General features: G+C 38.8%; 1 protein-coding gene across 5 annotated transcripts in view; it reads right to left on the bottom strand.

The window, feature by feature from the left end:
- Positions 1-1,272: 1,272 nt before the first annotated feature.
- herc2 (HECT and RLD domain containing E3 ubiquitin protein ligase 2) overlaps positions 1,273-15,876 on the bottom strand; it is a 488,151-nt gene continuing 473,547 nt past the window's right edge. For all 5 annotated transcript variants that reach the window (XM_051927044.1, XM_051927043.1, XM_051927046.1 and 2 more), the window contains exons 90-93: positions 13,568-13,758; positions 6,155-6,260; positions 3,574-3,786; positions 1,273-2,179 (exon numbers count right to left, since the gene is read on the bottom strand). In XM_051927044.1, the coding sequence (XP_051783004.1) occupies positions 1,907-2,179; positions 3,574-3,786; positions 6,155-6,260; positions 13,568-13,758 (783 nt within the window). In that variant the 3' untranslated portion in view covers positions 1,273-1,906. The remainder of the gene's footprint in view (positions 2,180-3,573; positions 3,787-6,154; positions 6,261-13,567; positions 13,759-15,876) is intronic.

The raw sequence follows: 15,876 nt of genomic DNA, 5'->3' as shown, positions 1-15,876 counted from the left end.
CACATGGAAAATGAGGTAATATTATTGTTTGTATTTGCCAACATCTACAATTGTTCATGGGAGCCGCACACGGTAAAACTCCCCTTTGTCGTACTTTGTGACAGGATAAGACGATGAGGTATGCCCAGGATTTTAAGCCAAATTAAGCCATCCTGAAACACTTTTTTTTTCCTTTCACATGGAATGCTCTAATCTTTTTTGAACTAAAGCAATGCTGTATGAATTTAAAGTCTGTGTGAGTGAACCCTGACTGTGCCAACCAATTAAAGGCATGATGAATGACCTGGAGGCAAACCAACGGGACAAGCGAAGAAAAACCAACAACAAAAGTGTGGGGAAATGTCAGGATTGAGAAGGAATCTGAAAGATTCCTAAATAAACTAAACATGTCCCACATCGGCAAAATTTGAATTTGTTTACAAGCCTACAGGATATGTTTTGAGAAGGTGAGTGTAATCAGTAAAAGTGGACCACCTCAATGCTTGAAGTTGTATGAATAGTTGAGGAAACATTTTCTAAAGTTTCACGTATTTTTCTGCAGTGTTTAGTACAAATGACAGAAGGTGTCTACGTGCCAAGTCTGTGTGTAGTCTGAGCCTGCCACCAGGCCCAGAAAGCACTGGACAGGCTTGCACCCTTGAAAGGTAACAAACATCACCATCATCACAATGAGATTAAAAGATGGAAGAAAACACATGGAGAGGAAAAGTGCCAAATATAAAGATCTATAAAGATATATAAAGCGTGAAAGGATGTCAGTTGTGGTTGTCGCGTGTGAAGGTGGCATGCACAGAGCTATCTACACAATCAAAGTGGAGAATTTTTGAGCGGTTGGGAGGGTCTGAAAGATACTGGTAGGAAGGGGAGGCATCAAAGAGCGCTCAGCCGTCGACATCAGGGTGTAACGCAGAGCAGTTGAAATGCCTGATGAATGCTGGGCCCCGTCTGATGACAAGACAAACAGCATCACTCTTGGCCTCCACTAAGAGTGGTGGTATCAGTAAATGTACACAATGAGGACCAAGACTGGAAAAGAGAGAAGAAAGATTGCATTCTAAGGACTTTTCACCAAATCCACAAACAACTACGCTATGCAGCTAAGTAAAGAGCTGACATTTTTATTAGTGGCTAACAAAACAACACTCTCAAAATCTACTTGATAAAATTCTGGGTTGCTGTCACTATAATTTTTTTTCCCTCCAAATGAACTTAAATTCAGTTTCCAAATTTATGTAAAACTAAGCTGCCATATTGATGACATGATTGCAAAAGTATTTTAAGTTGAAGTTTATTCACAGTAAAATGGGACTCTTTGTAAATACATGGCACAATCATATTTACAGTTCCAAATGACTACAGTCTGCACAGATGTTTGCAAAGGATAATGAACGACACACAGTAACTTTATGGAGAAGACATGAGCAAGTTGGAGGTTTGTGAGTAAAAGTATTGCGTGAACATTGACCCTCCTGTAATCAAAAAGTACAGAAACACGATTCAAAGAAAAGAAAGTGTGTAATAGTAATCTCGTGTTGCAAATTATACAACAAACTAGTGTAAAGAGCACAGCACGTACTTGTAATTGGCTACCAAAGTGCTGGGCTGAATACAATTATTCATATGCAGCACAGCTTACTTAATATATAAACATTTACATGACATTATTAAACACAAAACTAAATTGGTTGTGCAGCATTTCTTTAAAAAAAATCAAAGAAAACTACTTTATATCAAGGATACAGGGCTTCTAGGAGCTATGTGTAGGAATTTGCACTCGCCTAGTTTTAAATAATTGTTTTTAGGAGTGTTTTTTTTTTTTTTAAATTCATTTAGGTTTATATATTATAATTGGCAGTAGAGCTTTTGCCTGTTTAAAAATATTTTTTTTCAACCAAAGAAGCCACCATTAGTGTCCAGTCAAGTAATCCTGGGTGGAATCAGAAGCAAAGGAATCCGCATCCTCATTGTCTGAATCTTCACTGCTGTCATCTGCAGCCGGCTCACCAGTCAGTGCAATGCGGGCGTAATCGTCCGTGTCAATAGACTTGCAAAAATGAATTGCATATTTCAATTTTTCCTCCAACACATGCTTACAGGAGTACCTGGGCAATTTTAATAGGAAGAAACAAGTGTAGGACTCTGGAAGAAAGTGATCTGGAGGGTTGTATTTATCCAATACCTGCAAAGTAAACAGTAGACATTATACTCACAGGATCGAAAAGTGTGAGCTAACACAACTGCACAGTACCAACAAGACTTCAACTGCAAAGCACATCTACTTAAAACATAGCAACCTGCATACAATAAAGTAAGTACCGAATATACTCGTGTATAAGTCGGGTCTTGAAACCCAAAAAATCAATCATAAAATCAGACCCCGACTTACACGCCCGTTCAAAAACATGACATATTAAATTTTTTTTTTTTTACATCTTCTTGCTTCCACCAATCTCATATCAGTTTCTCAAACACAAATTTCTCAAACTCAAATTTTGTTGCAGCAGCGCCTGTACCAATTTCTTTTGCCACTTCAACGACTTTTAATTTAAAACCAGCTTCATATTTCCTTCTGATCAAACTCTCCATCGCAAATAAGGGATGCTCTTACGAAAAAGGTGTATGAGGGTATGAGGTACAAAAAACACAAAACAGTGCAAACGTCGCTAAAAAAAAGTTCGGGTATTACTGTGTGGTCACGTAGGTACAATACACAGAAGAAAAAAAAAAGGCAGTGTGCTCCGTGGTTACTCTCTCAGGTGGGTGTTAGCATATCGTAATCTCTTGGACCAATAGCGTGAGTTTTCAACTGACATTATAAAATTCCGGAAATTATATGGTAAAATCAAGCCCTGACTTATACACGGGAGAACTTAAATGCGAGTATATACGGTAGTTAATGCAGGGTCTATGATCTGATTATTCTTTACAACCCAAATTGTTTTTCATGTGCCTAATCTCAAACTTTATGGCAAATTACACTTTCTCAGCACATCTTTTTCTTACCTTTGCTTTTAGAAAACCCTGAAAAAAGATAAACACTGGATGTAGCCAAGGGCTGAGAACAAAATGGTGAATTTAAAAGAAGGAAAAGATTCCATTCTGTTTTACAAATCATCACTTTAACAAATATTAATTATTATATTAAAGCACCATATTAAAAGGTGTAAAGTAATCGGACATGGAGTGGTGTGCATTTAGTAGCAAAATAATAAGTACAGAATTCACTTTGTTCTTCATCTTCCAGTTATTTCTGAACATACAGTGCAGTTTTAAAGCAGACAGAAGTACAATGTGTAGCTGTGTTTGCATTTAGTGGTAAAAGTTATCACCTTAACAAGAAAAAAATATGTTTAAGACATTTCAAAATAAATGCAAAATACACGCTTTGCATCTAATAAATGTTATAATCGTACATGTTATAATCATACATGGAGTCTTAAAATGCACGATGATGCTACAAAAATCCAACACTTTCTCAAACTGTGCAAGTAGCTTACTTATAGAACGACAAGAATTACAGTTTATAAAAATACCCTAGCTAAATGTAAATATTTTTTAAAGAACATATTGTACCTGAACAACAAAGTCTCGTCCCCGAAAGTCTGCAATTGTCCTTGGAAGTCTTGTCCTTCCCCAAACAAATCTAAGAAACAGCGACCTTTCTGTGTTGGAGAAGGATTCCATTACCTCCCAGAACCACTGGATCAAAGGTGCTGTGGGCTCCACTCCTTTATAGGTGGCAACAGACTTCAGTAGGTGTAGTGGAATGTCTGGACTGCCACATACCTGTAGACAAAGCAATTACCTTAGTTAAAAAATAAAATGGAAAAAAGTACAGTAATCCCTCCTCCATCGCGGGGGTTGCGTTCTAGAACCCCCCGCAAAAGGTGAAAATCTGCGAAGTAGAAACCATATGTTTATATGGTTATTTTTATATTGTCATGCTTGGGTCACAGATTTGCACAGAAACACAGGAGGTTGTAGAGAGACAGGAACGTTATTCAAACACTGCAAACAAACATTTGTCTCTCTTTCAAAAGTTTAAACTGTGCTCCATGACAAGACAGAGATGACAGTTCCGTCTCACAATTAAAAGAATGCAAACATATCTTCCTCTTCAAAGGAGTGCGCGTAAGGAGCAGATAATGTCAGAGAGATAAAGAGAAAAGCAAACAAATCAATAGGGCTGTTTGGCTTTTAAGTATGCGAAGCACCGCCGGTAGAAAGCTGTTGAAGGCGGCAGCTCACACCCCCTCCGTCAAGAGCAGAGAGAGAGAGAGAGAGAGAGAGACAGAGAAAAACAAACAGTCAAAAATCAATGCGTGCCCTTCGAGCTTTTAAGTATGCGAAGCACCGTGCAGCATGTCGCTTCACGAAGCAGCTGCACAGAAGGGAGCAACGTGAAAGCATTTTTAGACGAGCGTCCGTATCGTCTAGGTGTGCGAACAGCCCCCCTGCTCACACCCCCTCAGTCAGGAGTAGAGCATGTCAGAGCAAGAGAGAGAGAGAGAAAGTAAGTCGGGTAGCTTCTCAGCCATCTGCCAATAGCGTCCCTTGTATGAAATCAACTGGGCAAACCAACTGAGGAAGGATGTACCAGAAATTAAAAGACCCATTGTCCTCAGAAATCCGCGAACCAGCAAAAAATCCGCGATATATATTTAAATATGCTTACATATAAAATCCGCGATAGAGTGAAGCCGCGAAAGGCGAAGCACGATATAGCGAGGGATCACTGTACATTAAAAAATCAAACCTAACCCTGAAAATCTGGGACAATGACTAATTCAGTAATTAGCACAAAGAAGTCTACTTGATGTATTATCTCAATGAATTTAAAAACAAGGGATAGATTAAGATCCCCACACAGCCTCCTGTGTTGACGTGTAAAGAGATTTGATTTCTTTACATTCTTAGGCCCCTTATGTTTTGGTCTTTGTTTTCACCTTTTGTCCACACTACCCCTGTTTTCAGCCCCCAAAAACAATGACTTTTCAAAAAGCTCCCCAGGGCCATATTCTTCTGAAAATACAGCCTCAGCATTGTGGTGTAGAAGGGCAAAACGCAGATTTTCAAAAAAACACCATGCCCCGATTGGTTTGTGCTGAATACATAGCTCTTGCTTGACTGGATCCTGCTCATTACAATGTCTCACTCCCTGCTCGGTCTCCCCTCACAGAAGAAAAACATATTTCATCATCACTTGCAGAAAACAGTTGTTTTCCATGGCAGTTGTTGTGCTGCTTACCTGTATAAACCTGAGCTCCCTTTTTGTACAGTCAGAATGTTGCATACTCGCACAAAAGCCAAAGAACTTGACAGTAGCTGCAGTTTAGAGATAAAACCTGTGATTGGCAGCAGTCCTGTCCCCCCTTTAAAGATTTTTCCACTAATGCGTGCATGCAAAGTGTAACCAAATGTCTATGCCATATGAATATTTGGTTATTTTATCAATGATGTGAACACTTGTGTGGATGTTGGCTCAGGGCAGGACAAGCCCTGTACTCTAGATATGCCTTTGGTTGTTAAATTCTCCACAGATTACTTGACCAAATCTGCATACATGAATTTCTGAGTGTGAGCACAATGCCCAATGTATTCAGCAATGTTTTATGTAATTTATATACTGTCCTTGTTAAACACTTATGTACTGGAAGATGAAAATGTTGTGTCAACATAAACTAGAAAACTGCTTTTAAAAACTGTTTCCTATGAGGCAGCGATTAGTACCTTAGAGCTTAGCAGTGCTGCATAAAAAAACTGCTTAAATAACATTTTCAAGCAAATTCTGAGGACATTCTAAAGGTTTTTAGCTGCTTTTCAGCCACGTAAGTATTTGTCACTCCTCCAATTCTGGTGGCCAATTTACTTAGTATATTGGAAATTATGTCATTAGAGGGACTCCGCTGATGGCCTCACATGATGTAGAGAATCTGTACTCTTGATCTTCAAACAGTAATACAACTACTTGAAATTTAATTTCGTAAAGTGATATGGACACCAATGGCATTTCATTTAGCTTCAGGATTAGAGAGGGCATCCGGTGACTATTTGAAACTCTCAGTAAAATAGCTTGCATGCTTTTGTCTACTATACATTGTCTTATGATTATAAAGGACATCTGAAGCCATGGTTAACGTGACAGTAGACTTACCATCGTTTCAAGTTCATATCCAGTAAATAGAGAAAGGAGAGGCACAGGAACCACTCGGGCCATCCCCTCCCTGACTGCAGAGACCTGCTCATCAAACTCATGGAGTCTGCAAGTAAAGACATCAAAAATGTCAGTATAGAAGAATGGTATCAAAATACTGCATTTAGCTGCTATATTAAAGTATGAATTAGTTAGCATTTTTAATAATTAAACTTAATATCCCATATATAACATGTAAGCATATTTACTATGAAAACTTAATAGAGCAAGTTACTAGCCTCAAAATAAGGACTGCATGCAAACACCACAGTATTTTGGCATTTTAAACTTGTGACTAGTATGTTGGATTGCACAAAAGGGAAACATTTTATTGCATTTATTGTAAATTACATTTAAAATATTACTGGATAGCTGCAAAAGAAAAAAAGTGAAGATAAATTCCACATCCTGGACACAAAGGCAAATGTTTCTAAGCTTACTCTAATTTTACCATTTTGAAATTAACCATAACCTATTAAATTATCAAAATGGTAGAAACCTAGTAGTGATATGCAAGAGAGCAGTGCCATTGCTTAGGCAGGTAAAAATGATTTTTTTTTTTTCTCAGTTTACTAAGGAGCAGCGAGTACTGTAAATTGTTTCCCTGAGTGGTATATTTACTGGGAGATTTCAATAACGTGCATAATTAACACTAGAATCCTTGAAGCTTACAATTTTTTTCGTTGTTCCTGACCTCCTTAAATTTTCCTGACATACGTCACGATTACTGTGCTAACAAGCCCACTTTTGAACGCAGACTGCTACACCCCCCCCACCCTCTATTCAGTCAGATGAAGGCATCACCCTTGTGCAATCCTCACAGTTCAAGTCTGTGTTGAAGTGTTTATCTAGCGATGCATTTCTAGGGAATTATATGTAGGGCAGTCAAAAAGTCTGCAGTATTATGATATAGCAGCAGATGGAGAGATCAGATCACGTACACATTGTTGTGGAGGGGAGTGCAGCACATCTGTAGACCAGTTACAACAGGTCTGGATTGGTTTTGGAGTGTAGTATTGTTTTAACTACCATTTGAGTTAGACATGTGCATAGTCATTTGGCGTAATGTCGCAGTTTGAACAACATGCTAACATCAAGTTCATGTGCAAATTGGGGAAATCAACTTCAGATACACTAGCGGCACTACAGCAATCATGTATGTTTTTATTATATATTGTAATAGTAACAATAATAGCAGCTCACTACTCAAAATGGTAAATGTGTGGAGGACCCAGAATCGATCCCGCAAAATCTCGACTGTAAGGCAGCAGTCTTTACCTCTGCGGAAGCCAAGTGGACGTGTCTACTTTCTATCGATTGATAGTGGCTTCATTGAGGGTGTGTTTGTCTCTAGGAAGAAGCTGATTTGTTTGGATATAAATTTTGTACAGTTCTCGTCAGCTAATAGAAGTGGGTTAAGATGCCATCTGCGAGGTGACTGTGAGGGGCTGGATTTATTAAAGGCCGACACTTATCTCCAATCTTCGACGTCTGTTTAATGTAATATATTCACCAGCAAAGTCAAATACCCCAGAGATATTATTATCATTAGATGCAGAAAAAGCATTTGATATGATTGAATGGAACTATCTATTCACTGCATTGGAGAAATTTGGGTTTGGCCCAAATATTTGTGCATGGATCAAACTACTGTATACCAGTCCAGAAGCTTCAGTTTGTATTAATAACATTTGTTCAGACTACTTTAAACTAGAACGTGGCACCAGACAAGGATGTCCCTTGTCACCACTGCTGTTTGCAATCGCCAGTGAACCACTGGCGGTCCACTGTCGAAATTCTTATCAGATAAAGGGGATTATCAGAGAAGGACTGGAACAGAAAATTTCTCTATATGCAGATGATATGGTTTTATATATATCAGACCCAGAAAACACTGTTCCTGCAATTTTAACAGCACTTACAGAATTTCAAAAGATCTCTGGTCTCAGAATTAATTTGAATAAAAGTATACTCTTTCCAGTGAATTCACAAGCATATAATATTAGATTGGACACCCTACCTTTTACCATAGCAGATCAGTTTAAATACCTAGGGGTAAATATCACAAGTAAACATAAAGCTCTTTATCAACAAAATTTCGCCGTCTGTATGGAAAAAATTAAGCAAGACTTGCATAGATGGTCAACCCTTTATCTCACTCTAGCCGGAAGAATTAACGTTGTTAAGATGAATATCCTTCCTAAGCTTCTTTTTTTATTTCAAAACATTCCAATATATATCAATAAATCGTTTTTTAAGCAATTAGATTCAACAATAACCTCATTTATTGGGAACTCAAAACATTGACGTTTCCAAAGAGCGACCCTACAAAGACCTCAGGCAGAAGGTGGCATGGTTCTACCTAATTTTCAGTTTTATTACTGGGCAGCAAACATGCAAGCCATAAAAACCTGGACACAAATAAATGAACATACACAGGCTTGGTCCGCAATAGAAGTACAATCCTGCGGTACTTTTTTATATTCCCTGCTCTGCGCTCCAATAAATGAAAGTTATCGCAAATATACTAATAACCCAATTGTGCTTCACTCATTCAGAACATGGAACCAATTTAGAAAGCAATTTAAGATGGAAAATCTTTTATCTGTGGCACCTCTGCAGGAGAACCACCTCTTTCAACCCTCGCAAACATATCTAGTTTTTAATATCTGGAAAAGATTTGGGATTAAATTGCTCAGAGATCTTTATATAGACAATATCTTTGCATCCTTTGAACAATTACATTCCAAATTTAACCTTCCAGCTACACATTTCTTTCACTATCTTCAAATTAGAAACTTTGTTAAACAGAACCTGCCCGATTTTCCTCATCTCGTACCCTCCACCATGAAGAAAAAATACTGCTCAATTTCGAGGACTTAGACACCATTTCTGCAATATATAAAATTTTATTAGAGTCCCTTCCTTTCAAAGATCCAAGAGGACATTGGGAAAAAGATCTCCTAATTAATATATCAGAAAAGGAGTGGAAGGTAGCAATGCAGAGAATTCACTCGAGCTCCATATGCGCAAAGCATAGAATTATTCAGCTCAAAATTATATATCGAGCTCATCTGTCTCACTTAAAACTGTCCAAAATGTTTCCAGGACAAGATCCAACCTGCGAACGCTGAAACCAAGCTCCTGCCTCACTGGGTCACATGTTTTGGGCATGCACCAAATTAACATCATTTTGGACCAAAGCTTTTAAGTGCCTTTCAGCCTTGGTGTCACAATCACTCCTAACCCATTAACAGCTGTGTTCGGTGTTCTTCCAGATGGATTTGAAGTGGAGAAGGACAAGCAAACTGTGATTGCATTCACTACACTTTTGGCACGCAGGCTGATTTTGTTAAATTGGAAGAATACTAACTCTCCTTTAATAAGTCAGTGGGAAACCGATGTTTTATATTATTTGAAATTAGAAAAAATCAAATTCTCGGTTAGAGGATCTGTACAGAATTTTTTCAGAACCTGGCAGGATCTAATCAATAATATTTTAGAATAAGAAGAATTAATTATTTCCACATTTCTTTTCCTTCTCCATTTATCTTTTTTGCCCAATTAAACTCAACAATTTAGGCATGTTTACAAGCCTTAAGTATTACTCCTTTGGCCATGCTCTCCTTCTCAGGAGTGGGGTTTGATTTGTTTTCAATCGTATTTTTTTAAAAAAATGTATCTATTTGTACAGAATGATTGCAATAAAATTAATAAAAAAAAAAAAAAAAAAAAGATGGTGGCTTCATTTTTTACACATTGCCAGTAACAAGTAAATTGAACAATTTTGTTTTTATTCAGTTATAATCTTCAATAAAAGCACGCTTGTTTTGTTATACCTTTTGTGAAAATGTTTATTTGATATTTGGACTTCAGTCTTCACACATTATATACTTCACATCAACATTTTGTCAATTATTACTATAACATGAAAAAGTTTGTTTTAGTTATGTGTTCGACATTTCTTGCCTTGCATTTCCTGTCATCCTACATTTACACAGATCGTTGTATTCCAAATAATGATATATTATTTACCCCGTATGTTTTCAGACACCTTACTCCCAGCTCTGAGAATTTTGTGTCTGACTTGCCTTAGTAGGGGATGGGATAGCAGGCTGCTTGCTGCTTGTGCTGATTGACACATTTACAAAACAAAGATGGAGCTGACGAGGTGCGAGGGAATTTAATGTGGTCTGGCATTACGAATATTTTTGTAGGCGTCAGGGATTCTAGTGTTAATTGCAAAAAGATTACTGCCTAGTTAAACTGCATCAAGAGATGAAGATCTGGCTTTGTGATAATAAGTATGTGAATGAAGTTTTAACAATGGCGGCGCACTTAGACGCTGCGGCTGTGTACTCTCAGATTCAGAGTTTGGTTTTTCCACCCTGCTTGGATAAATACACGTAAAGCGGGCAAGATATTTTATCTATTGGCTTATGGAGCGAGAGGTGCTCGACATCCGAGATTCTCCGTGTCCACAACATTCTGGGTGACACTGTACGGACACCGGGCTCTCCGTGGATTACAATCCCAGCTTTGAGGAGCTGGTGCAAAGAACGTAAACAAAAGAGGGGGTGCTGAGGTGGCGTGCTAGCAAGGCTAAAGGAAGCAGCCACACAAACCACCGCTTCCAAGCATTTTCTCCTCAAATGTGAGGTCTCTGGTGAACAAACTGGACGAGTGGAAGCTGCGGATTGCTACAGAAAAGATCATCAGGGACTGCTGCATCCTGCTGATCACGGAGACGTAGCAGGCTACACAGCACACCGGCAAGACAGGACAGAAAGCTCCGGTAAGAAAAAATGAGGGGGGCTGTGCATTTATGTGAACAATAGCTGGTGTACGAATTCCACCATAGTCACCAGACACTGCTTTCCAGACGTGGAGTTTATGACAATTACATGCAGACCCATATACCTCCCCCGTGAATTTAACGCCATACTGCTAACTGCTGTGTACATAGCACCAGATGCTAATGCTAGCTCGGCTCTGAGGCTTTTGCATGACACCATCAGCAGCAAACAGAGCACGTATCCTGAGGCTGTTCAGATCATTTCTGGGAACTAAAATTTAATCATGCAGATCTGAAAGCAGTTCTCTCCAAATTCCATCAACGCATAAAGTGTGCAACCAGGGGAGTAAAAACACTGGACAAGTTATACACAAACATCAGACAGGCCTATAGGGCTAAAAATCCCTAGCACACCTTGGCCAGTCTGATCACACATACCCTGCTTCTGATCCCTGCATATACCCCTCTCAGGAAACAAGTTCCCACTATGGCCAGGACTGTTACCATATGGCCCGAGGAGGCCTCCCAACAGTTGCAGGACGGCTTCCAGAGAACTGACTGGGAGGTTTCCGATCACCAAGACTTGGAGAACCACACTACGGCAGTCCCAGATTACATCAGGTTCTGCATGGACAATGTCACCAGGGACAGACGCATAAGGAATCCCTGGTTGACAATGGAGGAGTCATATCATCGCCTGCCTGCCTGCAGACCTGGACCCATTTCAATTTGCTTACAAAGCAAAGAGATCCACGGAGGACACTGTGGCCACAGCCCTTCATGCTGCCCTGACCAACCTGGAGCAACAGGGGAGTTACGCCAGACTGCTCTTTGTGGACTTTAGCTTCCTCCCACAACGACTGGTGTCTAAACCGGCAGATCTGGGACTTCCATCACTCACCTGCAGTTGGATACTGGATTTCCTGTCTGGTCGCTCCCAGAGGGTCATGCTGGGTCCGCACACCTCCGCTGCTCTCAGCCTCAACACCAGGATGCCACAGGGTTGTGTACTCAAGCCTGCTCCTCTACACCCTCTACAATTATGACTGTGTCCCCACTCACCATAGTAACAAGATCATAAAGTTTGCGGATGACACGACGATGGTCTCATCACGGGCAAGGAGGGGGAGCTGGCATACAGGGACGAGGTGGAGCGGCTGTCAGAGTGGTGCAGAGTCAATAACCTGCTCCTCAACACACCAAAAACGAAGGACCTTGTTATTGAGTTTAGAAAAAACAAACTGACATCCAGCCACTCATCACTGGCAGGGCCTGTGTGGAGAGGGTCCGGGTGTTCAGGTTTCTGGGCATTGAGTTGGAGGATGGCCTGACCTGGAGCGGCAACACCAAGGAGCTGCTGAAGAAGGGGCAGCAGAGACTATTTTCTGAGAATCCTCAGAAAGAATCATCTACCCAAAAATATGCTCCTTGCCTTTTATCACTGTTCTATCGAGAGTGTGCTCACGTACGGACTGTGTGTGTGGTATGGTAGCTGCACTTCCTCAGAAAGGAAAGCGTTCCACATGGTCGTCAGGACAGTGGAGAGACAATCTGGCTGTACCATCCCCACTCTGGAACAAATCTACACCTCCCGATGCCACAAAAAAGCAATAGACATTTCACAGGATTCATTACATCCTGGTCATTGCCTCTTCCAGCTTTTGCCATCAGGCAAGAGATACAGAGCCAACGAAAACCAGGACAAACTGCCTTAAAAACAATTTTTATCCAAAAGCAATCATGGCCCTGAACTCAGAATAAAACTGCTCCATATCATTCTCCCAATGTGCAATATAGACCTTAAGTCAACCAGTGCAATTTGTACATTTAACAATTAACATTTTAATTTGTATATATAACAAGTACTTTTATTACTATTTGGTTTGTTATTATTTTCTCTCTTTTTGTCTTTTTAACTCTTATGCCTTACACTGAATCAACTGCACCTTCAATTTCGTTGTTCCTTTGTAAAAGTGACAATGACAATAAAGATCTATCTATCTATAAAAAAAAAAAAAAATGAACTCGGTCTCATGTGAAACATGAAATTTAGACCTATGACTAAAACTCTGTTTTTTGGCAGACAACATAAATCCACAAAAAAAAAATTTGAAAGAAATAAATTAAAACAAGTCAACACACTACAATCTAAAAATATATATTATTTAATGCATAATATTTTTGATTATTTAAAAATGTTTTATTCATAATTTATTCATAATAAGAATAATTACTGAGTCATATTCAGGTTTTGTGGAGGAAGAATCCTTTAGATACAAAAAAGAAAAGTTTAACCCTTACCTTACACCATAAATTATGATGTGAACAAATAATCATAAGGCAATATCTAATGGTTTTGCTGCTGCCACCTGGTGGCCACCTTTAAAGCTTAATCATTGCTTCGTAAAAGTCCCCATATGTGGGACAATACAGGCCCAAAATGATGGGGTTGAGAGGAATTTATAAAACACATACTGACTGAATAGGTTTCATGTGTATGTAGGGATAGTATTTTAAACAACAAGCACCACAAGAAGTAAATGAACAATCTACAGTATATCAATACCACATTTACTTACCTGTAATTTATTGCTAATCTCACATATTCTGCTCGATTCTCCAGTGTGATATGGGCATATTTGGAACTCAGCTGAATATCTTGACCACTGGCATTTGGCACAGTGAATGGAAGGGTCATAGCTTCAAACTCTTCAGCAGTTGCCTCATTGTCACGGATGTACATAAGCCCAGGAATAAAGTCTTTATCAACCTGTGAAGGCCAAGAATTATAGAATGATGGAACAGATCCACCACCTTATAACTTATATAAACAAACTGTAATCTTAAAGTTATCTTTGTATTAAGCGTCAATGGTTAAATCACATAGGGGTAAATCAAAAAGTATCCACAATAAAGATTTATAATGTTTATTCTGTTGACTGTAACAGCCATTGCACATGCTTGTGTATGTGAGCTTTGTCGAGTTTGCTGCGATGTACTGCAATACTGATCTGGTTGATCACTGCAGTCTTATAACGTTGCTAATATGATTTCACCAACTTAAATAAGTGCCAAAGAAGAGCAGTGTGCTGTTCCCCTTTCTTTGTGGGCTGAAGGGCAACAGGAGCACAGATTCTTTGTCAGATTTTCAGTATAGTATGGACAGAATACTTTACTTCAATGAATTGTCCATAAGTTGACTTAAAAGTGCAAGAATGGCCAGACAACTGTGAATGATGGACAACAATCAGGTCGCCAATCCACATCCATTACAGCTGACAGCACTGAACAAGCATGTGACATGACACTGGGTTGTGACTACTGGACTAGGAGATTATTTCAGATAATAATGCTAAGTAAACTGGGTATTCTATTTTGTATTCATTTTCATAAATATACCAAGGGTGCTTTTTGACAATGTATAATTTTATAATGCACGAAAGATGTACTGAAGAGTTGCTCTAAAATTGACAATTGCTCTAAAACATTTTAATTTCAAAGACAAAATGCTTCTATGCACAATCGATATACCAAGCCACTTATCATCACTTTGATCACCCAACAAAAATACTTTTTTTTAACATGACATTTTGTTGCGTTTTAACTGTTTCATTGATATACTGTACATGGAGAGAATCACAGAACTCTATGGCAACTGTCAGAATCGAGATACAGTAGCATTACTCTATGGATTCCATGTATTAATGGAAAAGAGCTGCTCAAAAACAACTGAAATGGATTCTGTCTGACATTTTACCTTCATAAACTGTAATGCATATCAGCAGGTACATTCTCCATTCAGTCATACTTAAGCTTACTTTGAGTAGGATAAAACTATTCACATTAATTTTGTGTGAAAAGTGGGATAACTCCATCCTAGTTTCAGAAAGGGGTACTGAGAACATGAACTGCTGAGTCAACTCGGTGAGTTACCAATATACTGACTGCTACGTTTACTCCCATTTTTGTTACTTTTCATCATTAATACTGCCTAGGGTTTCGGAAATAAATAAATGAAAGCTGCTTAGCTATGAAGCCTATTGCCACTTCCAACTGAAATTCTCTTGGCTTTGCCATTCCTTGCCCATTTCTTTTTTCCTTATTATCCATTTTTTCTTGTAAGCATTCATTTATACAGTAAATGTAATTCAATACAGTAAATAGTTAAAAGTTTCAATGAAATCACAGTAAAAACCAAATGTAACTTAATATATGTAAAACCGCTGCAAGTCTGGCAAGGCAAACATTGTGAAGATGATGTTCACAAAACCAACTAAAAAATGCAGGATCCAGAAAAGTGAAAACAACTAAATAATAAATAAGTTGAAAACCTCCTCTAAAACTAACACAATGAGGGGAAAAAAGCATCTAACTGACCAAAAAATCTACAATTTCTGAAAATTCATAAAAGTAATAACCATTCATGTACAATGTAAAATCATTCTGATTCCAGATAGGGATTGGGTATTCAGTATGTGTATGTAAACAGGAGAAATGTGAAGAAGGACAAGGACCAACAGTATGACCTGTTCATCCAACACATAAAACATAGTCTAAGCTGACATTAGGCAGGGGAACACAAAGCAAACTAGAGTATTGTATGACAGAAACATTGCGGACACCAGGGGGCAGGCTACTTGACACAGTGGTTAGACTGACCCACAAACCCCACACAATTTAAGGAATGGAGAGAAACATCAGACACAGCAACTCCAGCCCAATACAAGACAGGGTAAGTCCGACCCTTCATTAAATGTAAATAAAGATTTGGATGCACAGGGTCATGATGTCTGTTACAAGAAAAGCATTGAATGAGCAGGCTATAGGTTGTCTGTGCACTTCCATCTGAAATCAATAAAGTGCAAACTTCTATCTATCTAATTCTTTA

This window comes from Erpetoichthys calabaricus, chromosome 4 (assembly GCF_900747795.2).
Source record: "Erpetoichthys calabaricus chromosome 4, fErpCal1.3, whole genome shotgun sequence".
Taxonomy (NCBI): Eukaryota; Metazoa; Chordata; class Cladistia; order Polypteriformes; family Polypteridae; genus Erpetoichthys; species Erpetoichthys calabaricus.
The sequence above is the reverse complement of the archived record's forward strand: the minus strand, read 5'-3'. Positions and strand labels throughout refer to the sequence as shown.